This window comes from Triticum urartu, chromosome 6A, assembly GCF_056163025.1.
Source record: "Triticum urartu cultivar PI428250 chromosome 6A, HENAU_Tu73, whole genome shotgun sequence".
NCBI lineage: Eukaryota > Viridiplantae > Streptophyta > Magnoliopsida > Poales > Poaceae > Triticum > Triticum urartu.
The window spans coordinates 517,565,411-517,586,444 of record NC_141878.1 but is presented as its reverse complement, the minus strand read 5'-3'; the positions used below and the strand labels follow the sequence as shown (position 1 = coordinate 517,586,444).

At 47.9% G+C, this 21,034-nt stretch overlaps 3 protein-coding genes across 4 annotated transcripts; 2 read left to right on the top strand and 1 right to left on the bottom strand.

The window, feature by feature from the left end:
- Positions 1-2,455: 2,455 nt before the first annotated feature.
- Positions 2,456-5,371, top strand: LOC147966030 (2,3-bisphosphoglycerate-dependent phosphoglycerate mutase 1-like). 2 transcript variants are annotated; one of them, XM_087528574.1, is made up of 9 exons: positions 2,456-2,756; positions 2,983-3,215; positions 3,295-3,518; positions 3,636-3,754; positions 3,845-4,001; positions 4,221-4,322; positions 4,419-4,538; positions 4,887-4,935; positions 5,046-5,371. In XM_087528574.1, the coding sequence occupies exons 2-8, from the start codon at positions 2,984-2,986 to the stop codon at positions 4,929-4,931; spliced, it is 999 nt and encodes a 332-aa protein (XP_087384700.1). In that variant the 5' UTR covers positions 2,456-2,756; position 2,983; the 3' UTR covers positions 4,932-4,935; positions 5,046-5,371. The 2 variants fall into 2 exon arrangements, with proteins under 2 accessions (XP_087384700.1, XP_087384699.1); XM_087528573.1 differs by having other exon boundaries at positions 4,887-4,944.
- A 2,003-nt stretch (positions 5,372-7,374) lies between these two features.
- LOC147966029 (type I inositol polyphosphate 5-phosphatase 5-like) lies at positions 7,375-10,205 on the top strand. The gene is made up of 8 exons (XM_087528571.1): positions 7,375-7,774; positions 7,865-7,960; positions 8,056-8,140; positions 8,237-8,341; positions 8,438-9,259; positions 9,355-9,463; positions 9,575-9,723; positions 9,834-10,205. Exons 1-8 carry the CDS (start codon positions 7,570-7,572, stop codon positions 10,054-10,056), a joined length of 1,794 nt encoding a protein of 597 aa, XP_087384697.1. The 5' UTR covers positions 7,375-7,569; the 3' UTR covers positions 10,057-10,205.
- Positions 10,206-10,435: 230 nt separating this feature from the next.
- On the bottom strand, positions 10,436-14,480 carry LOC147966028 (uncharacterized). The gene is made up of 6 exons (XM_087528572.1): positions 14,321-14,480; positions 12,790-12,880; positions 12,498-12,674; positions 12,187-12,285; positions 11,842-12,084; positions 10,436-11,293 (listed from the first exon to the last, which is right to left on the bottom strand). Exons 2-6 carry the CDS (start codon positions 12,859-12,861, stop codon positions 10,673-10,675), a joined length of 1,212 nt encoding a protein of 403 aa, XP_087384698.1. The 5' UTR covers positions 12,862-12,880; positions 14,321-14,480; the 3' UTR covers positions 10,436-10,672.
- Between the last annotated feature and the right edge of the window lie 6,554 nt (positions 14,481-21,034).

Sequence of the window (21,034 nt, the reverse complement as noted above, 5' to 3'; positions counted from 1 at the left end):
CCCGCTGATCATCATGCCAGTGGTAGTATCTTAATGATTGGCAGGGGTTGTGTCATCAAGTTTAGAGTGACTGGGCTCTTGGGTTAACTGCCGATGGAGGTCAGAACTGGGGAGCCGGATTGGTTCTTGGAAGCGCCAAGGGCTGTTCGGTCGAGCTTGCAAATGGCTATTTTGGAAGGGAGTTTCTGCTCTTCAGCTACATGATCGTTTTTAGAAATCGCCCCCTCCTAGCATTGGCTTACCAAGGATGTCAAAGCATAAATGCCCCGTGCTGCCGAGCTCGTCATCGTTACTTTTTCTCTCTCTTTATTATGTCTAGAGAAACAGGGATCGCTCCCCCGGTTCCTTTTCATTACGAAAGAAACCGCGACGTTCAGAAACGTTAATATCATGCGGGCATCAGCACAATACTCGAGGACAGGGCGTCACTCTGCTGGCTATGCGCAAGGCCAGCCAACACGCCCCGGGTCTTGGCGGTGTGCCTACGGATCCCGTTTCTATTTAAAATTGCCTTTAAGAGCTAATTTTTGATGATCATGTTTTTTCAACATAGTTTAATCAAAGTCCTGGAGATTTCGATACGAAGGATCGATGGTCCAACGTTGCGATCGGTACACTATTTCACATTTTAATTAAACTATAATAATACCAATGTTTTCTTTACAAGTTGAATAAATTATTACAACACTATATTCCTTTTTGTAAAACTATGTAATTTTTTTAAAAGTCGAGCAACAAATTAATAGAACAAATGACAATAGTATGGTATGTATAAATATATGGTATGTATAAATATATTTTTATAAAAGTATTCTCTTCAGAAACACATTACAACATCTCACATGCATATACACTCACCTTTATAAATGCACAAGCATCCAACCCTCCGAGACTTAACAGGTAAACCTTGAGATTGACAAAGTTATCACTTGCATCACGTAGCCTATAAAAACGTCATCTCCCAATAAAGAAACATAGCTGAGAAACCTAAAATTAATACAAAAAATATAAGCATATGTGGCAAGTCTACAATTTGAACCTTGCAAGGAAGCTAAACATCTAAGAGCATTTACAGCCGGGTGTCCCAAACCCTTCTCAAATGCTTGGGACGAGCCGCCCAATCACTAATCGGTCATGATTTTTTATTCAGACGGACGTCTCAAATGAGCCTCAGACGCCCGGACTGACCGGCGCCCTTTATATCCAGCCAAAATATGGGGTAGATATGAGGGCGACTGGGCACGCCCGCCATGCCGGACTCGGCCCATACTGGCCCACCCGACCCCACATATATTCGTCCCCATCCGCTCTCCGAAGCAAACTCTAGCCACTTCACTTCACTCCCCTCTGCCACCCGAGCTCACCTCCGGCGGTTTTCAGCCTTCTGCGCCATGGCAGGCAGCGAATCGGACTCTGACCAGTCCGGATCCGTCCACCAGGGTGTCATCCCGTGCGGGTTGGAGAAGACAATGGCCGTCCGCATTGCACTCCGCCGCTCCTGAGAGGACAACGATCGACCGATGGATGGATCTGTCCGCTGCGACTCCATAGCTTCGCCTCACCGGACGCTTGGGTCCTCTGGGGCTGGATCCTCGCGGTCCTAGCAGCCGGAATCTCACCGGTCGGGCAGATTATGAGTCCCATCGGGACCGGGCGGGCCGCCGTGGGAAGAAAGGATAAGGGCCGCCAAGGTCCGTATCGCGGCGGAAATGGCGGCGGCGCGAGCGGCCGCATAAGAGGAAGCCATCCGCGTCTACATTGTGAAGAAACGGCAACGGATTAACACGTGTGCCCTCGCCCGAGAGCAGAATGGGGCCGTCGGTGCGACGGCCGGACTGCCACCGAAGGAGGAGAAGGCGGACAGTGACGGCGAGGACAACTCCGGCAACGAGCAGATCCGACCTGATCCGTACTACGTCTTCGACCGGTACTTCCGCGAGAAGGACGACAAGAACGCTGGGAAGGGCATGAGCAGCCGTGGATGAACTCCACCATAACGAGACATGCCAATTTTGGGTAGTCTGATGGCATGTTTAGTTAGTAGTGATGGAGCAGCCGAACGATGTGTGTGCATCGACGTAGTTGTACGAGTTTCTATGAGTTTGTTGGATTTTTTTTTGAATTTTTAAAGTTTGTTGGATTTGAGATATGATAATAGAGGTGTCCGGATGTGGATTACATTATTTAAGGGGGTGTCCGGTTAGTGCCTGCAGGTGCATCCGCGAGCGTTTGTGGGACGGCTGTAGATGCTGTAAGCTACGTTGTGTTGGCAAGTTTATAAGAGCAATCACCTCCCCAAAAAAAGTTTATAAAAGCAATCGCATGAATTTACGCACATTTGCGTGTGCTCACAAGCGGCTAAAATTGCTAAGACCGGTACCAACCCCTGTCACGGTCGTCTGCTTGGACCAACCAAGCCCGGTCGCCGTTTATAAAACCTGCCTCCGACCCACGCACAGCCGAACCAACCGCGCCGCAACCACACCTGCACAAGAACGGCCCCGAAAAGAGAACGGCCCGAACAAAAATAGTCTTTCCATCCCGTTGTCTTGTCCGTTCCTTGGTTTCGTCGCCGCCAGCCCCCCGGCGATCTCCGCGACCGCGACCCGCCGCCGCCGCAGATCTCGTCGAGGAAGCCGCGCTCGGTTTCCCCGACCCGTCGGGACGTCCGCGCCTATAAAACGCGGCCCTCCGCTCCCGGCTCGAGCTCCCCGAGGCCGAGGCGCTCTTCTCCCGCCCCGCCCCGCCCCGCCCATGTACGTGCCGTGTCGCCCCTCCCCCCGCTACCTTCCCCCCTTCCGCGTGGATGCGATTCGCGGCGCGGCTCGCAGCTCGGAACGCAATGGAGCGCGATTTCGCTCCCTGTTGCTCTTCCTTGATCTCTTTTGCTTGCTTATTTTGATTCGATGCGTGTACTGATTGCTCAATCGACCATGTGAGGGCTTACTAACCTTGGTGTTCTGTTGTCCTGGTGCGGAGCAGAATGGCCGCGTGCACGTCTCAGCAGGCGCTCATCTCCGTCAAACCTCGGTGCGCTTCCGCCAGCTTCGGCCCCGACAGGAGGGCCGGCAGTGTGCGCTTTGTTTCAGTAACGAGCTGCTGCCCCGGCAGCCGGAAACTGGGCTTGGTCTGCGCGTCGAATTCGCAATCTTCGGTGATTGAGCCGGCTAAGCTACCGTCCAGCCCCGAAAGCGGCAGCAATCCCAAAAAATCAAGTAATCTTCTTAAGTTCTGGCTATGCAGCGGTACGCTCTGTTTTGCCTGCTATAATATCAATTCTTCATGTGCTTTTAGGTGAGGCTGCACTGATATTGATTCGGCACGGGGAATCATTGTGGAACGAGAAAAATCTGTTTACTGGCTGCGTCGATGTGCCCCTGACCCCCAAGGGTGTCAATGAGGCGATCGAGGCGGGTAAAAGGATATGCAATATCCCAGTTGATGTTATATACACCTCATCACTAATCCGTGCTCAGATGACCGCCATGCTTGCCATGATGCAGCATCGTCGTAAGAAGGTTCTCTACCTTCTTTTTTTCTCTATCTGATTTGTAGTGGAAGCATTCTGTATCTGGATATTTTGAATCAATTAGTATTATATTTAGAGGTCTTCATGTCTGTGATAATAATACCAGGTTCCAATTATTGTGCACAAGGAGAGCGAACGGGCACACCAGTGGAGTCAGGTATACAGCGAGGAGACAAAGAAGCAGTCCATTCCTGTAATAACAGCTTGGCAGTTGAATGAACGAATGTAAGGGTTCGCTAATATCTTATAATGGTTGTTTCATAATTAGATTTCTAATTCTGCATATAAGATATAAACTAATGCTGTGTCTCAAAGGTATGGTGAACTGCAAGGTCTTAACAAGCAAGAAACGGCTGATCTGTTTGGCAAAGAGCAAGTTCATGAATGGCGTCGTAGTTATGACATTCCTCCCCCAAATGGAGAGAGCCTAGAGATGTGTGCAGAGAGAGCAGTTTCTTATTTCAAAGAGCAAGTAAGGATATGTTTCAGTGCTGTTAATTTAGTTGGATCTTTGGTTGGAGATGGTTTAGCTTGTCTCTTGGCTTTGAATACATATCAGTTTCTGCTTTTCTGTCATCTGTTATCACCTAACGTGATATAAAATCAGCAGTCTGCATTCAGCTTTGATTTGCCGTTCCCAGTTTGTAACATATTTTAGAGGATTGCAACCATCATATATTTTGACCTGCAGATTATACCTCAGCTTGTGTCTGGAAAGCATGTTATGATTGCTGCCCATGGGAATTCACTCCGTTCAATTATAATGCATCTGGACAAGTTGACTTCTCAAGAGGTGATATTACTTTGTATCTAGTTTATTTACGCTTTCCAATCAGCCATGTTTTAGTGAGATACTGTAGATACTAATGCATTAAGACGTCTTCCTTAGGTAATAAGCCTTGAGTTGTCGACCGGCATTCCTATGCTGTATATATTTAAGGAAGGGAAATTTATCAGGCGGGGTAGTCCCGCAGGACCTTCTGAGGCAGGCGTCTATGCTTATACAAAGGTAAGAGTCTTCTCTATTTTCTAACTGCAATGAATTGGGTGCAACAAAATGCTGATTTCATGTTCAGTAACATATCTTGACCATCATCTGACATTTAAAGCTTACTACTATATGCACAACTATAATCAGAAGCTAAAGCAACTAACGGCATCTTTTCTTTTACTCCAAGCAAAACTATAAAACAGCAAGCGTAGTTTTTGAGGTGAAGTGGGATTCATCATTTTTCTTATGTGTGCAGATCAATACTTGAAATTCACCAGTATTTGTTATTTAGTTTGTATAGATGAACATGCTAGCTTTTTAAATGTTCCATAATTTGAATCTGAAGAAATCAAATTTTGACTGCAGAGTTTGGCCAAGTATAGACAGAAGCTTGACGGCATGGATCAGTAAGACGGTAACCACTGTAAGCAAACATTTGCTATTTTCACAAGTATAGCACTAAAAAATGCATTATTCCGAAGATACTGCTCTAATATCGATCCTTTATCTTGAATGGGTATGCAGGCTTTATTTTGCAGCGGTGGTCGACTCGAGGCACCCTCACTCGTCGAACATGCATTTCTCCCACCAAAGAAGTGGGTTAACTTCACATACTATTGAGCACTAGTAACCTTGAGATGTAAGGAGTTTGCTGCAGTTTGTATCTTCTCCTCTGCTTCTTTTGAAGCCATTGCAGCTTGTAACAGGAAAATGTAGGGAAAGTATAGGCTGCGGCCTGAAAGATTAAATGGGGATAAAATTCTGGTCAGCAGTGTGTTCCACTCCTTTTGTTCCCCGCATTCTATAGATGCGACTTTACGACAACTTGGAATTGAATGTTTTTGTGTTGTTGGGTACTGTCAGAAATGATACCGTGTGATCGGAACAATAGGGTTTAATCCACCATTTGGGCTCCTATTCTCCAGCCCATATAAGCAACACAAGCGCCCAGCCCAGATCACCCCTGTTTTAGTTGCAGGCACCGGCCTGTCTTTGTCTTTTGGCCCAGCTTCAGCAGCAGACCGGCCGGGTTACAGAAAACAAACATGAAGACGAAAGATTAAAAAACTGTTAGCCTTGATCCAGAGAAAGATTAGAAAACTGTTTGCCTCGATTCAGAGGCGCGGAAATCAACCAGCGTATAGTATGGCGTCTGAAGTTGGAAAAGTGTGGGTGATAGAAAACCTGTGGATCTGAGCTGAGGTCAACGTTGGCACTAGATGGAAAATATGCACCGTCCACATGTGACCAGAAACTTGAGCTGGCACATCTTATCTACCAATGCCCGCTGTTTTGACCTGTTCATTCATATTTTATTTACCGCCCCACTCCCCCCTAGCACGGCATGGCATGCATCTCTTCGTGACATTTTTTTTTTTGCGGGTATCTCTTCGTGACATTCAAACACACATCATACTGTACTTAACCCAGCAGTACCCAGACACATTCCAGGAGCATCCTAGGGAGTCCGATTTGATGCCTAAACATCACAGTGCTCATATCACGACACACTTCAGTTGCTAAAAATCAAAAGTAAAAAAAGCCAATTTAGCTACATATCAATCGACTGACTTTCGACTTCAGGGTCAATCGATTTTTGAATGAAGGAGAAGGAAGAAGGGAGGACCTCACCGGAGAGAAGGAGCTCGCCGTCATCATCCCAGTATCTATCTTAGGGTTTAGGGGTGGGGGTGGTGGCGCACTTCGTCGGAGAAAAATTCCAATCGCGGACGGGGCTAGAGGGATGGCCGGGGGCGGCGGATAGACCGGCGGTGGGGGGCGGTTCCGAGGAAGGCGGGGTGGTGAGGCGGTCGCGAGAGGCAGTGGTCGGCGGTTAGGCCGGCGGCACATTGGGCGGTCTGGGAGGGGAGGAAGAAGAAGGTCCAAGCGCCACAGGATCTTCATCCAACGGTCCACAAATCGACTAACCCTAACTGAGGAATTTAGTCGACTGATGTAGCCTCTCCAAAAAATCACATACAAAAAAACAGCAAGAGGCCCAGAAGAAACCAAAGGGGGTGCGCATCCATAGCTAGCATCGTAGGCTCCCTCCCAGAGCAAATCGACTTCTTCTCGTTTTCCTTCCCTAACCCTAGGCGGCTAGGACAAATTCTTCTATCCAAACTTCAGACGGCGAGCCCGTGGATTCGCCTTCCCCCTGCTTGCCGTTTTCGGCAGCCGGTGGTAGGGAGGAGAATCCCGGTGTCTCCGCTCCGGTTAGTAGTTTAGGTTGGGGCTTTCTATCCTCGGAGGTGCGGTGCTCGGGCCGATGGCGGCGCTACTTCTTCGAATTTGTCTTCCGGGCTCTAAGACCCGACGAACACCACGCCTCACAAGCAGCCATGGTCCAGACACGAGCACCACCAGATCCAGATCGGGATCGGGGTCAAGGGCCCAGGCCACAGCCGCCGCGGAGGTAGCACCACTGGACGGTGCCCTGCCCTCCACCCTCGCCAGAGGACCGAGCTAGCATCGGAGCTCCGCCGCACCACGCCGCCAAGCCGCCGCCGAGGGAGAGAAAGGGACACGCCAGGGAGAGGCCCAGTCGCAGCCAGCACTGCCCGGGCTTTGCCCGACAGTGGCCCTCGGCGGCGGTGAGGGGGAAGGGAGGTTGGAGGGGGGCGGCGGCGGGGGAAGTTAGGGTTCCCCTGAGTCGCCTTAGAGACGGACGGATGGACGGGGGGAGAAGGGTGTGTGTTGACAGCCAGCTATACTTCCCCTTAACTTTAATAATATATTCGGATCATTTTCGCAACAAAAAAAGAAAAAAAAAACACCAGGCGCCCGTTCATTCATTTTTGAAGCCCCGGGCTACACGATTCCCTCCCCGCCACCCATTTTCGCCCCCACTTTGCCTCCTGCGCCCACCACTCCACATTTCGCTCTCGCCTTGTTGCCTGCCCTGCCGGGCTCCGTGGGGAGGGGGAGAAAAACAAGGAGCTGCCGTTTTACGACAGAAGAGAGACAGGCGAGGCGCCCGTCCCGGACGAGGGTCCATGCATCACGCCGTCCCCTCCTTTTTACCGCGACCGCGACCGCCAGCGGCTGAATGTCAACCCACCACCACCACCACAGCCTCAGCAGCAATGCCGTCCCCCGCGACATCCCCAAGCCCGCCTCCGCCGACGAGCTCGCCAAGAATGGCAAGAAGAAGAAGTCCTTCATGTCCAACATCTTCCGCAAGAAGGGCCGCAGCGGCGCCGGCAGCTCCGACAAGCGCCCGCCCTCCCGCCGAGACCGGGACTTCCTCTTCGGTGCGTCGCCGTCGTCTTTTTTCAGCGCCGGAGGATCGCCGGTCGGCCTCCTCTGTTTCTGACGGTTGCGCGGTCTCCTTGCCATGGCAGATTTGGAAGAGAAATACGGCGAGAGGGAGAGGGCGGACGCCGCGGCGGCGGCGGAGTTCGTGGACGCGTCCCCCGCCGTCCGCAAGAGCGTCTCAGGTGAGCTCTCGTCGCCTTCGGGAGAAATGTGCGTATGCTCGTGGTGATCCATGGATCACATTGCGTTTCTTTTTTCCTTTGGTGTCATGTCACAGATCGGCATTGCGCGAAGCGGATCGAGAGCCTGACCCTGAGCTGCCTCGACTCGCCCAACAGAAACGTCGACACGCGGGAGTACAGGTAAAAAATAAGAGAAACATGATATTTTTTTTTCGTCTGAACTTTTGGTCTGAAAGAAGCGGCTGATCTTGTCAAGATGATGGCATTGTGTTGCAGGGTGTTCGTGGGCACGTGGAACGTGGGCGGGAGGCCCCCTAACAGCAGCCTCAACCTAGAGGATTTTCTCCAGATAGAAGGGCTACCCGACATATACGTCCTAGGGTACGTACGTACAGGATCTCCCTGCAATTTTTCAATGAAATTATGATCGATGCTGCACATTTTTTCATATGAATTATGATCTATATGCGCATGCAGGTTCCAGGAGATCGTGCCGCTGAACGCGGGCAACGTGCTGGTGGTGGAGGACAACGAGCCGGCGGCCAAGTGGCTGGCGCTCATCTACCAGGCGCTCAACAAGCCCCAGCAGCAGCAGGCGCAGCAGGACCAGCCGTCCTCCGGCGACGAGCTGTCGCCGACGGAGTCCGTCGCCTCCTCCTCCTCCTCCCGGGCCCGCCCGTCCATCCCCAGGTCCTCCAGCAGCGGCACGCTCTTCTTCTCCAAGCCGACCCTCAAGGCGCTCAGCAAGAGCTACCGCGTCAACAGCGCGCTCGTCAAGACCTGCACCTGCATGGCCGACCCCTCCACCATGCACCGCCGCGCCAGGGAGATGCGGGACTTCATCTACCGCGTCGAGGCCTCCCCGTCCGCCGCCGACGACCCGGACCCCTCCTGCTCCTCTTCCTCCTCGTCGGCGATGACGACGCCCGCGGCACCCGAGGCCGGCGGCATCGGCGGCGGCGGCATGAGCTACTGCCTCATCGCCAGCAAGCAGATGGTGGGCATCTTCCTGTCGGTGTGGGTGCGGCGGGAGCTGGTGCAGAACATCGGCCACCTCCGGGTGGACTCGGTGGGGCGCGGCATCATGGGCCGCCTCGGCAACAAGGGCTGCATCGCCATGAGCATGACGGTGCACCAGACCAGCGTGTGCTTCGTGTGCAGCCACCTGGCCTCCGGCGAGAAGGACGGCGACGAGGTCCGCCGCAACTCCGACGTCGCCGAGATCCTCAAGAGCACCCAGTTCCCCCGCATCTGCAAGGTCCCCGGCCAGCGCATCCCCGAGAAGATCATCGACCACGAGTAAGCCAATCCCATCACCCACCCACAGCAAAATGAAATAAAATCATAGGCTCTGTTTGTGCTCGCTGATGTTGATTTCATCTGTAAAAATCCAGCCGGATCATATGGCTCGGGGACCTGAACTACCGGGTGGCGCTGAGCTACGACGAGACCAGGGTGCTGCTGGAGCAGAACGACTGGGACACCCTGCTGGAGAACGATCAGGTACCAAAATGGTGAACTGCATTTCAGATTTTTCAGATATGCTACAGTGGCAGCAGCCAAAAACCAAGCAGATTCTGCCGGCTGACAAGAAACCTATTTATCCATGGACAGCTGATGATCGAGAGGCAAGCAGGGAGGGTGTTCAAGGGGTGGAAGGAGGGCAAGATCTACTTCGCGCCGACGTACAAGTACAAGCTCAACTCCGACACCTACGCCGGCGAGACCACCAAGTCCAAGAGGAAAAGGAGAACACCCTCATGGTAGTTACTAGCAGAAAAAGAACTGTCGATGGATCTGAACCATGAAATTTTCAGGTCATTGCCAAACTCTGACGTAAGGTTACCCCCATCTCCATGTCATGTCGATGCAGGTGCGACCGGATACTGTGGCACGGCAAGGGGATAGAGCAGCTGCAGTACATCAGGGGGGAGCACCGGTTCTCCGACCACCGGCCCGTCTGCAGCGTCTTCGTGGTCGAGGCCGACGCCGACAACGGGAGCAGGATCAGGAAGGGCTACTCCACCCTCGACTCCAGGGTCCACTGCGAGTCGCCGTTGCCGATACCGCAGAGACACAGCTTCTACGACTTTTGACCTGTTATAGTGATCCTCTTTTGTCTATACTTCTATAGGTTACACAAGGATCAGAAATGTCTCTAGTGAGAGGAGGGGCTGAAAGTTTTTCCCTTTCATGCCTAGTACTTTTTCTTGCTGACTGAAATGTAAATGGTGGCTTCTAGCAGATATACAAGTTGTTGCCAACTCCTTGAGCTTTAACACTAGCTAGTACTCCCTGAGGAGTAAATAACAGTAGAAAGGGTTGAATAAGAAGACAGAAGTCCGGTCAATGCGAAGTAAACATCAACTTTGATGTGCTAAGTTAAGAAATGGCGGAAAGGCGATATTCAGATTTACCAAAAAAGGAGAGCAGGATATAGCATGCACTCCAATAGTTTTGAAAGAGCAATAGGCATACAAAAACTGAGGGTAGCAAAGTATTTTATCATTGTTACCGTTTGATAGGTTCATTTGTTGCCAAAAGGTTCTTCAAACAAGGTCACAAGGGGGCCGACTACAAAATAAGCCAGGCAACACTTCCCCCTTGTGTGTTAAAAGGGTTGTTATCACTTTTAATGTTCATCTGTTCGTGGGAATTCACTGTGGTGGGAGCTCATATCAACATTGGAATGTACTTGTCATGCTGATAGCTTCAAGGATCAGATGAACTGCCACTTTTGCCTGCTGATGCAATACCTTCCCCTCGCGAGCTTGTCAATTTTACAGTGCTTGATTCGGTCTCTGTTTCTTCTTTCTTTTCAGACCCAGTCTCTGTTTCTTCTTTCTTTTCAGAAACGGTCTCAGTTTCTTCCTCCTTTACAGATTCAGTCGTATTTTCTCCCCTCTTCCCTGATGAAGTCTCGGTCTCTTCCCTCTCCTCAGATGCAGCCTCGGCATCTTCCTTCTCCGATGCAGTGTCTGTTTCTCCACTCTTTTCAGATGCAGCTTCTGTTTCCCCAATCATGTCAGATGCAGTCTCTTCAGTCTTCAAACCCGAGTCACATTGTTGACACCCGTGGTTCTTCATGCGATATGGCTCTGCAGCAAGAGGCGAGTTCTCGGGGCTCCAGAATAATGGCATCTTTTTATCATCTTCTCTCATCCTTGCAGCATAATCATTTATGTTAAAAGTGACCGGGCTTCTACCGCCAAATGCGCATTCTAACTCATCCAGGTTGAAAAGGTCTTCCATTATCTTGTCAGTTTCAGGTCTATCCGAGTACACAAATTTGACCTTATTTTTCGTTTTTGGCTCAAGAAGGGGACTTGCCATCTGCATTCAGATGTAGTACTTAGTTCTGGAAACAGGTACCGATAGTTATAGATAACACTGGATGCTTCATTTAATTTTATATGATAATATGCTATAACTGTTACCTTTTGACAGAAACTCCACAAGACCAAAAAAAGAACATGAAGAAACAAATACGAGGTGTTTCGAATTTAACAAGAAAATTATAAGTACACATCTACCGTGACATCTTATATTGGAAGTCTACAAGCAAAGAGGAGAACAAAGATATGCTTAGGTACTAGATATGGAACACATCATCCCTATGTTTCTGATTAAGTAACGCTGCGTGTGACATTGAGGTAGATTATTATAACCCAGCTTTTGCCTATTTTTCCGTTTGGCTAACCAACATTTTTCTGCTTTCATGTGTTTTTTTTTGCGGATTATAAAATAAGGTTAAATAGATAAAAATATCGGATCTTTTTCTATTAACGCTGTGTATTTTTCCGTTTGGCTAACCAACACAGTTCAGCAACGGCAGCCTAAATAGATAAAAATAAGATGGTTAAAGATTTTACAAATCATACCTTCCAAAAAGACTCAAAAAACTTGGGAGCATTATAAAGAATTGCCACACCCAATCTTTCAGGATAATGACCTTGTAAGACATCTGCTGTCAACTTTGTCACTAGAAGTGACACATTAGGCAAGCTGAAGCCAGCAAAATCAATCAGCCAAACCATCTGATCCTGTCCAGCTGGAAGATTTAGAATTGCATTCTCCATACAGTATACCAAATACCTGATCTGCCCTTTGGACTTCTTGGTATTCTGAAAATGAGCTACCAAAATTAGAGTGACAAAATAACACAATCTAATGTGCACACATATGCACATTTTGATACAAAAAGAAAAAAAAGAGCATCATTAAACCTGGCATCCAGGCCGCATGACAAGAATACTCCGTCCACTCTTGTCGAAATAATCACTTCGGTAAATTTTACCAGTCATGGCTTCACCCGATATCTCATCCTGTATCACGAAATTTAAATTAATAATGTGTATCAAATACTACGCCATCAGACCTACTACAATAATGCATCAACTATTCAGCTGTTTCACAAAGCATACTACAAAGATCCAAAATGGTATAAGGCAAATCACTTGTACCACATGGATACATGACATGCTATTTCTTTCGAGAAATATAGGTTTGCTTAAGTCAAAAGGTGGGGACGGCTCACCCAACGGATCTCATCCGGCTTATACTCTGAACGCCATTTCAAGGTTTTCGTAAGCATTTTGGTAGCCTTCCTCACGTCCCAGTTCCTTGCTATCAGGTACCTCGCAATTGAACCATCTGAGCAGTATAGTGCAGATTTTCCAGATAGTTGTCCTAGAGCAGCTCTAACTTCACCAATCTAACAAGGAGGAATACAAAAATGAGAAGGAAAAAAAACTGTTTCCGCGCACAATAGGGTAAAGAATATGAGTCACATGTAAGCAAAATACTCAACCCAGGTGATATTGGATCACCTTGGACAGCTGCTGCTCATATAATGCTGCTTCTTTCGCATTGCCATTACTTGCACTGCTCTCTGAGCTCATAATTCTGTCTTGCTATTCCCTATCATAATACAACATGAATCACTTGTAAGAACTGTAAACTGAGTTGGAACAAAGAGAATGCCAGTATTTAGATGATATGAGGAACAGTATAATGAAGATAAAAAAATTCTAGCAGATAGTGACTACGCTTAAAGGTTGCAGTTATGCTAGTTTGCACCCAATTTGCAATGACAAACCCATTGCCAAGCATATATATTACCCACCACTCACACCCACCCAAAAAAGTACAGTTCATACAGTATAATCTCGCTGGTAACTATGGCAGATGATACTCAGAAGCTAGCTAAGAAACTTATGGAGGGCCATACAGCAGGAGGTGATCTAGTATCCTTGAGTGTGCCTTGCACAGCAATTGAGAACATGGTGGTAAAGACTGGGTGAAGTGAAAGTGACAGAGGGAAATAGAGCATTCTGTTGGTCTCGTCTCCATAAAGCATAAGAGTTCATCGACGCCAACCAACTCATTTTTTTCTCAATTTATATGGTTCAATAGTCTGTACAAGTAGACCTGTAACTGAAAGAATGAGAAAGTTACTGAGGCTGGGGCATGTTTTCTTGTGCATGAAATTACTACTCCTGCAGTATGGAGCAATATTTGTGTGTATGTTTAAAACCTACATAGATCGTCTTTATCTTCTACTTGTATGTTAATCCAATCAGACAACCAAGGAATAGTATACAGAAAACATAACGGACAAGGATACAATGTTCACATCAGCCAGGAGATCTTGATGTTGAAGCGTCGTGTCAGCTATGAACACTATCCAGTTAGTTATCCCGCAGGAGGCAGCAGAACAGCCCAGCAGCAAACAAGACTCCCAAATTCCCACTGCCGGCCAACAAAAACTACGAGTAGCCAGCAAGGAACCACTCCGGAACGGCAAAATTCAGAACATCAACTGAACAGGCTTATGCCCGAAAAAGGAAACAGATCAACAGGCAACCTCGAGTCCTCGACCCTCACCAGGAACCGTCCAGATCCCTCAACAATCTAGCTAAACCGTTTAAAGAGGGGGGATTGCGGAGCAGCCAAATTCCTGAAGCAACCTCCCCAATCTGGCTTGAAACCGCAGTAAACGAATACGGCCAAGAGCCAGAAAACCCCAGTTCTTCCTGCCTGCTCGGGACGGCGCCCGCCGCAAGAACCAAGGAACGCCGTCGAAATGGCACGCGCCCCAAGACGGCGGGGTTAGCTCCCCCGGAAACGCCGCCGCGGGCAGGAATGCAAGATCCCACCCAGCCACGCCTGGCCTCGAGCTAATAAGCCACGCGCGCCGGGACCAGGAGATCCCGCCAAGCCGAGAGCTTTCCGGCACATGCGGCAAATCGTCCGTCCGCCCAAAAAGGGCAAGCAATCTTTGTTCCGGAGAAACAAAAAGGGCGCTAAAAGCGAAACTGGTGCTCAATCGAAGCTGCCGGCGAGGTTCTCGGCGCTCACCTCGGCGACGGCGAGGCGGGGAAGGCGGAGCGCGCGAGGGTCGGTCGGGTCGGCCGAGTCGTCCTCTCCTCTCCTCTCCCACCACGCCTGGGAAGCGAAGACGCGAGTGGGGACTAGTAGTCCTCGTTCGGTGAAGCCGAATCTGCTTCCCGTCGATACGTTCGGGAAACGGAATAAATCGGACGGCTCACGCGCGGCTCGATCCCCTCGCGGTGGGCCATCGGACGGCCGGGCCCTCCCCGCGTGCTGGGCGGTGAACGGGACAGGCGGAAACGGAAAACTATTGGGCTTGTCGGGAGGCCGTGAGCTGTTTTCCCGTGTTGTTTACTGTGCTTTGTGCTTGTTTGGCGCTGTGATCAGGGGATCGGATCGGATTGGGCGGTTAAGCGTTGAGGATAATGATATGAGAACATGCTACTGCCATGGTCCGTTTTTCTTGGAGGCAGTAGTAGAAACTAGCTATGCCCGCGCGGCAACACGCCGCGCCCCATCAATACATTACGTGTGTCGTGGTATTTTTATTTTGTGTGAGAATTTAGACCAAAAACATACTTTTATGCACATATGTTTGTAGTCACGGAAACGAAAGTCGTGCATTGAAGTAATTTGAAAAATATACATTTATCATCACCATATTTATATAGAAAGAAACACTCCAGAAATTTCGGAAGAAGCGGTGTCAAGAGTCTCAACACAACCACACCTTACGATTTTAGCGCGGGAGACAACTACGTGCATGGGAACATGTGGTCATATCATGCATCCATGCACACGTGGTTATATCATGCACCACGTTAGTTATCATGCAAAAGGTAGCAATGTAAGAAGCAAACCCACTGATCTCTACACCCACTAAGGGCATTTACAATGAGAGAGGGGCGCTTTTTTGGGTGCTTAGAACATTATAAAAAAATTAACCAAGGAAGAAGCGCCGATGGAGAAGTCTGCCTACTGGAGCACTACCGTAGTCGGTTGAGGATCTGATGCGCTCGTTAGAAAGGATCACGTGAAAAAAAGGAGGCCAGGCATCCGACGACTGGCTTGGCATCCATGCCAGCTAGAATCCTGAGAACGTTCAGGATTTTTACGAAACGACCAGCAATTGGAACCTAGCGCCTTATCTTAGCACCTGCATTGTAGATACCCTAAACGGCGAAACATGAATCACACATCAACAAACAATTGGCAATCCACCCAAGAAAATGTGCCCAACAAAATCCCTGAATAATTCAGCATAGATTAGTCCAATGAACACAAACAGAAGTTCAAACACAAAAACCACTTCGAAAAAGCGAATCAAAGATAGACATATTCATCGAATGGTAAAATAAATTTTAGACAAACAAATACCATTTTGTGAATAATAACCAAATGGAGAAAACAGGCAGCACAAATAAAACAAACAAAATGGTACAATATGTGATTTGAGTAAAAAAAATGTAGAAGTTTTCACTAACCAAATAAAGCAATTGTATAATCAATTAACTAAATAGAGAGTCAAAGATAGACAGATTCATCGAGTGATAGAAGATTCATCAAGTGGTAGAATACAATTTTGACATATAATCACATACCAATTTAAAATAATAGCAAAATGGGAAAATTGTGCAGCACAAGTAAAACAAATAAACTGGTTACAATTTCAATAAAAAAATGTTGGTAGAAGTTATTTCACTAACTAAATGAAGCAACTGTATAATCAATTAAGTGCAAATAGGCATTGAACAATCAGTTGTATCAAGTAATACTCCTATTATGAGAGAAATTGATACTTAGTGGAAGAGATCCATGAATGTTTACAGCAATCTACAAATCAGATTCAGACTTGGGGGAAAATTATGTCTAGAAACTACATTTTATACCAATTTATTTAAGGAAGACCATACGTGTCCAAGATTGTCTATTATCTAAGCACTAAGCAAGTTTGGAGCATGATTTTGCCGAGACCTCCACAGATGTCATTTCATCACAAAAATCGGCACGCATGTGAAAGATACATAAATGTTTGTTGCCAAAAAGTTTCAGATTTTTTTGATTTCTAAAAAGATTGATTTTACTGTAGCAAAGGGTGCATGTGAGCTCGAGCTCACATACTCCATGCCCCTATACATACACATACACACGTATATATAACTTCTAGAGTTGTAATCACACCAGGAATAAATAAAGTAAACAACAGCCACGTAACATGCCCATGTTTTTTTTCTTCAAAGAAGTGTCAGGATCGGAGCTCTGTCATTTCTATTAGGATGAGTGAGAAATAGTACATAATCAGACTACAGATACGGCAGGCTTTAGAAAGCACACGAAAAGCGGCACCGATTAAAGAAAATGATATAGTCAAAACGACAACGACAAGAGAGGAAAGCACACAGAAGAAACAATGTCGTACGGACTGTTCCCCAGCCAGCAAAAAACACTAAACTTACCAAGCAAAACTGTACGCTAGTTCAAAAAATTTGAAACAAAAATCTAGGCACACCACTCATTTCTACACAGCCATATACCAAAATAATACACGTGCCATATTCATATTTACCCATGGGTCATTTTCAGCCAAGTGGTTTAACCTTAGAGCAAAAACTTGGTTAGATATAGTGGTTTTGGTATGTGCGGTCTAGCCTACGAAGAATATTGTTGGTTTATCAACGGGGGTAAATATTAGAGTTACCCCTAAGTTTCAGCAGATTTTTTATTATTCAATTTATGCAAACTGTTGCAATTTTTACCCTTTTAATTTATTTATTTATTGCGTTCTGACTAGTCGGCCCACATGTAAGTGTTGACTTGGATGCCATGTGGGTTGGTTAATTTGGCCAACCCGTTTTCTTTCGGCGCATCCGGTTTTTCTTTTCGGTTGTTTCAACGAGTCCAACCATTGCAATGGTGTTTTGCGGGCATACTATTGTTGTTGGTTGCCTCTTCCTCGCCTGCATGGGGTTGTTCATCTGCATGCTGGAGTAGCGGCGCTGCTGGTGTAGTAAGCCCATGCTCACGGGTGGACACGAAGCGGAGATATGCCGAGTGTGCGTTCAGCTCGGGAGTGACAGAGGACAAGAGAGGAAGATGGGAAGAGGTGAAACTGGAATAAAAAAAGGCTCACCACGAACATGCCAGGACACCTTGCCGAGCTAGGGGGGCTAAAAAAACAATGACACCATTGTCAATGGAGGATATCGAAGCTGACGCTCGTGCGGTCGTGGCTCGAGGAAGAAGGGCTGCTCAGGAACAGCTATAAGAGCTTCGTCACCACACTGAAAAGTCAATAAGGGGAGAACAAAGAGCGGGGACGCGACTGTAGCGATAGATCAATTGCCGTCCCAACAGGCCAGAGACGAGGAAGAAGAAATGGGTGATGGTGATATAGGGCTTCCCGAGTCGATTCCTCCGATGAAGTTGCTCCGTGGGCCAAGATGAAATCTCATAGACATGAAGGCGTTGATGTTGTCGTGTGCTCCAAGGCATGGATAGTGGCTGCCATGCTTGGGGCTCTAATTGCTATGGCCACATGAAAAAAGTTGGTACCGTTAGAACAGGAGCCCAACAAGCGTTTGGAGAAATAAACTAGCCCATTTGGCAAGCCAAGTCAATACTTACATGTGGGCCATGTTGGAAATATGCCCTAGAGGCAATAATAAAATAGTTATTATTATATTTCCTTGTTCATGATAATTGTCTATTGTTTATGCCATAATTGTATTAATCGGAAACCGTAATACATGTGTGAATACATAGACCACAACATGTCCCTAGTAAGCCTCTAGTTGACTAGCTCGTTGATCAATAAATGGTTATGGTTTTCTAACCATGGACATTGGATGTCGTTGATAACGGGATCACATCATTAGGAGAATGATGTGATGGACAAGACCCAATCCTAAGCATAGCACAAGATCGTGTAATTCGTTTGCTAGAGATTTTCTAATGTCAACTATCATTTTCTTAGACCATGAGATTGTGCAACTCCCGGATACATTAGAAATGTTTTGGGTGTATCAAACGTCACAACGTAATTGGGAGGCTATAAAGGTGCACTACAGGTATCTCCGAAAGTGTCTGTTGGGTTGGCACGAATCGAGACTGGGATTTGTCACTCCGTATGACGGAGAGGTATCTCTGGGCCCACTCGGTAATGCATCATCATAACGAGCTCAATGTGACTAAGGAATTAGCCACGGGATCATGCCTTACGAAATGAGTAAAGAGACTTGTCGGTAACGAGATTGAACGAGGTATGGGGATACCATGATCGAATCTCGGGCAAGTAACATACCGATGGACAAAGGGAATTGTATAAGGGATTGATTGAATCCCCGACGTCGTGGTTCATCCGATGAGATCATCGTGAAACATGTGGGAGACAACATGGGTATCCAGATCCCGTTGTTGGTTATTGGCCGAAGAGATGTCTCGGTCATGTCTGCATGGTTCCCGAACCCGTAGGGTCTACACACTTAAGGTTCGGTGACGCTAGAGTTGTTATGGGAAATTGTATGTGGTTACCAAAGGTTGTTCGGAGTCCCGGATGAGATCCCGAACGTCACAAGGAGTTCCGGAATGGTCCAGAGGTGAAGATTTATATATGGGAAGTCCAATTTCAATCACCGAAATGGTTTCGGGGGTTATCGGTATTGTACCGGGACCACCAGGTGGGGCCACCTGCCCCGGAGGACTTAATGGGTTGAATATGGGAGGGAACCAGCCCCCTAGTGGGCTGGTGCGCCCCCAAGGGCCCAAGGTGCCTAGGGTTGGAAACCCTAGGGGGAGGGGCGCCTCCCACCTGCTTGGGGGGCAAGTTTCCCCCTCCTGGCCGCCCCCCTCTAGATGCATCTAGAGGGGCCGGCCCCCTCTTCCCTTCCCCCTATAAATAGTGGGGGGGGGGGAGGGCAGCCGCAAACCTTCCCCTGGTGCAGCCCTCCCCCTCCAACACCTCATCCTCCTCCGTAGTGCTTAGCGAAGCTCTGCCGGCGAACCACGAGCTCCACCGCCACCACGCCGTCCTGCTGCCGGAGTTCTCCCTCAACTTCTCCTCTCCCCTTGCTGGATCAAGAAGGAGGAGACGTCCCCGGGTTGTACGTGTGTTGAACGTGGAGGCGTCGTTCGTTCGGCGCTAGATCGGATCTTATGTGATTTGAATCATCGTGAGTACGACTCCATCAACCGCATTTTTGTAATTCTTCCGCTTAGCGATCTTCAAGGGTATGAAGATGCAGTCCCTCTCTCTCGTTGCTAGCATCTCCTAGATTGATCTTGGTGACACGTAGGAAAATTTTGAATTATTACTATGTTCCCCAACAGTGGCATCATGAGCTAGGTCTATGCGTAGATTCTATGCACGAGTAGAACACAAAGTAGTTGTGGGCGATAATTTGGTCAATTTTCTTACCATTAATAGTATTACCTTGATTCGGCGGCATTGTGGGATGAAGCGGCCCAAAACGACCTTACACGTACGCTTACGTGAGACAGGTTCCACCGATTGACATGCACTTGTTGCATAAGGTGGCTAGCGGGTGTCTGTCTCTCCCACTTTAGTCGAACCGGATTCGATGAAGAGGGTCCTTATGAAGGGTAAATAGCAATTGGCATATCACCGTTGTGGCTTTTGCGCAGGTAAGAAACGTTTTGCTAGAAACCCATAGCAGCCACATAAAACATGCAACAACAATTAGAGGACGTCTAACTTGTTTTTGCGGGGTATGCTATGTGATGTGATATGGCCAAAAGGATGTGATGAATTATGTATGTGATGTATGAGATTGATCATGTTGTTGTAATAGGAATCACGACTTGCATGTCGATGAGTATAACAACCTGCAGGAGCCATAGGAGTTGTCTTAATTTATTGTATGACCTGCGAGTCAATGAAAACGCCATGTATTTACTTTACTTTATTGCTAACCGTTAGCCATAGTAGTAGAAGTAATAGTTGGCGAGACAACTTCATGAAGACACGATGATGGATATCATGGTGTCATGCCGGTGACGAAGGTGATCATGCCGCGTCTCGAAGATGGAGATCAAAGGCGCAAGATGATATTGGCCATATCATGTCACTTTATGATTTGCATGTGATGTTTGTCATGTTTACATATTATTTGCTTAGAACGACGGTGGCATAAATAAGATGATCCCTCATTAAAATTTCAAGAGATGTGTTCCCCCTAACATTGCACTTTGCGAAGGTTCGCTGTTTCGAAACATCACGTGATGATCGGGTGTGATAGATTCTTGATGTCTACTACACAACCTTCTTCTTGTAGACGTTGTTGGGCCTCCAAGTGCAGAGGTTTATAGGACAGTAGCAAATTTTCCTCAAGTGGATGACCTAAGGTTTATCAATCCGTGGGAGGTGTAGGATGAAGATGGTCTCTCTCAAACAACCCTGCAACCAAATAGCAAAGAGTCTCTTGTGTCCCCAACACACCCAATACAATGGTAAATTGTATAGGTGCACTAACTCGCTTTCGCTACGGCTCCGGTGGGTTCCGTTCCCTTAACCAAGCCACTGCCTATGGGTCGCTGGCTCATTCTTCAATAGGCACGCAGTCAGAGATCACTTTCCCCTCCCACTGCTTGGGAGCTCAGCACGGTTTCACGCCTGTCCAGTGCCGGAAGGTCAAGGAAGTTGGTGAACTGATGACAGGGAAGCCGGCGACCGAAGCCCCGGTGAACGGCGGCCGTAACTATAACGGTCCTAAGGTAGCGAAATTC

Excerpts from the sequence above, each read along its gene's own strand:
- LOC147966029 (XM_087528571.1), top strand. The coding sequence starts at position 7,570 with ATGTCAACCCACCACCACCACCACAGCCTCAGCAGCAATGCCGTCCCC. Across the intron at positions 9,260-9,354 it reads GAGAAGATCATCGACCACGA|CCGGATCATATGGCTCGGGG; the intron begins GTAAGCCAATCC and ends GTAAAAATCCAG. Across the intron at positions 9,724-9,833 it reads AAAAGGAGAACACCCTCATG|GTGCGACCGGATACTGTGGC; the intron begins GTAGTTACTAGC and ends ATGTCGATGCAG.
- LOC147966028 (XM_087528572.1), bottom strand. The coding sequence starts at position 12,861 with ATGAGCTCAGAGAGCAGTGCAAGTAATGGCAATGCGAAAGAAGCAGCA. Across the intron at positions 12,675-12,789 it reads ATGAGCAGCAGCTGTCCAAG|ATTGGTGAAGTTAGAGCTGC; the intron begins GTGATCCAATAT and ends CCTCCTTGTTAG. Across the intron at positions 12,286-12,497 it reads AGCCGGATGAGATCCGTTGG|GATGAGATATCGGGTGAAGC; the intron begins GTGAGCCGTCCC and ends TTCGTGATACAG.
- LOC147966030 (XM_087528574.1), top strand. The coding sequence starts at position 2,984 with ATGGCCGCGTGCACGTCTCAGCAGGCGCTCATCTCCGTCAAACCTCGG. Across the intron at positions 4,002-4,220 it reads TTTCTTATTTCAAAGAGCAA|ATTATACCTCAGCTTGTGTC; the intron begins GTAAGGATATGT and ends TTTGACCTGCAG. Across the intron at positions 4,539-4,886 it reads GCGTCTATGCTTATACAAAG|AGTTTGGCCAAGTATAGACA; the intron begins GTAAGAGTCTTC and ends TTTTGACTGCAG.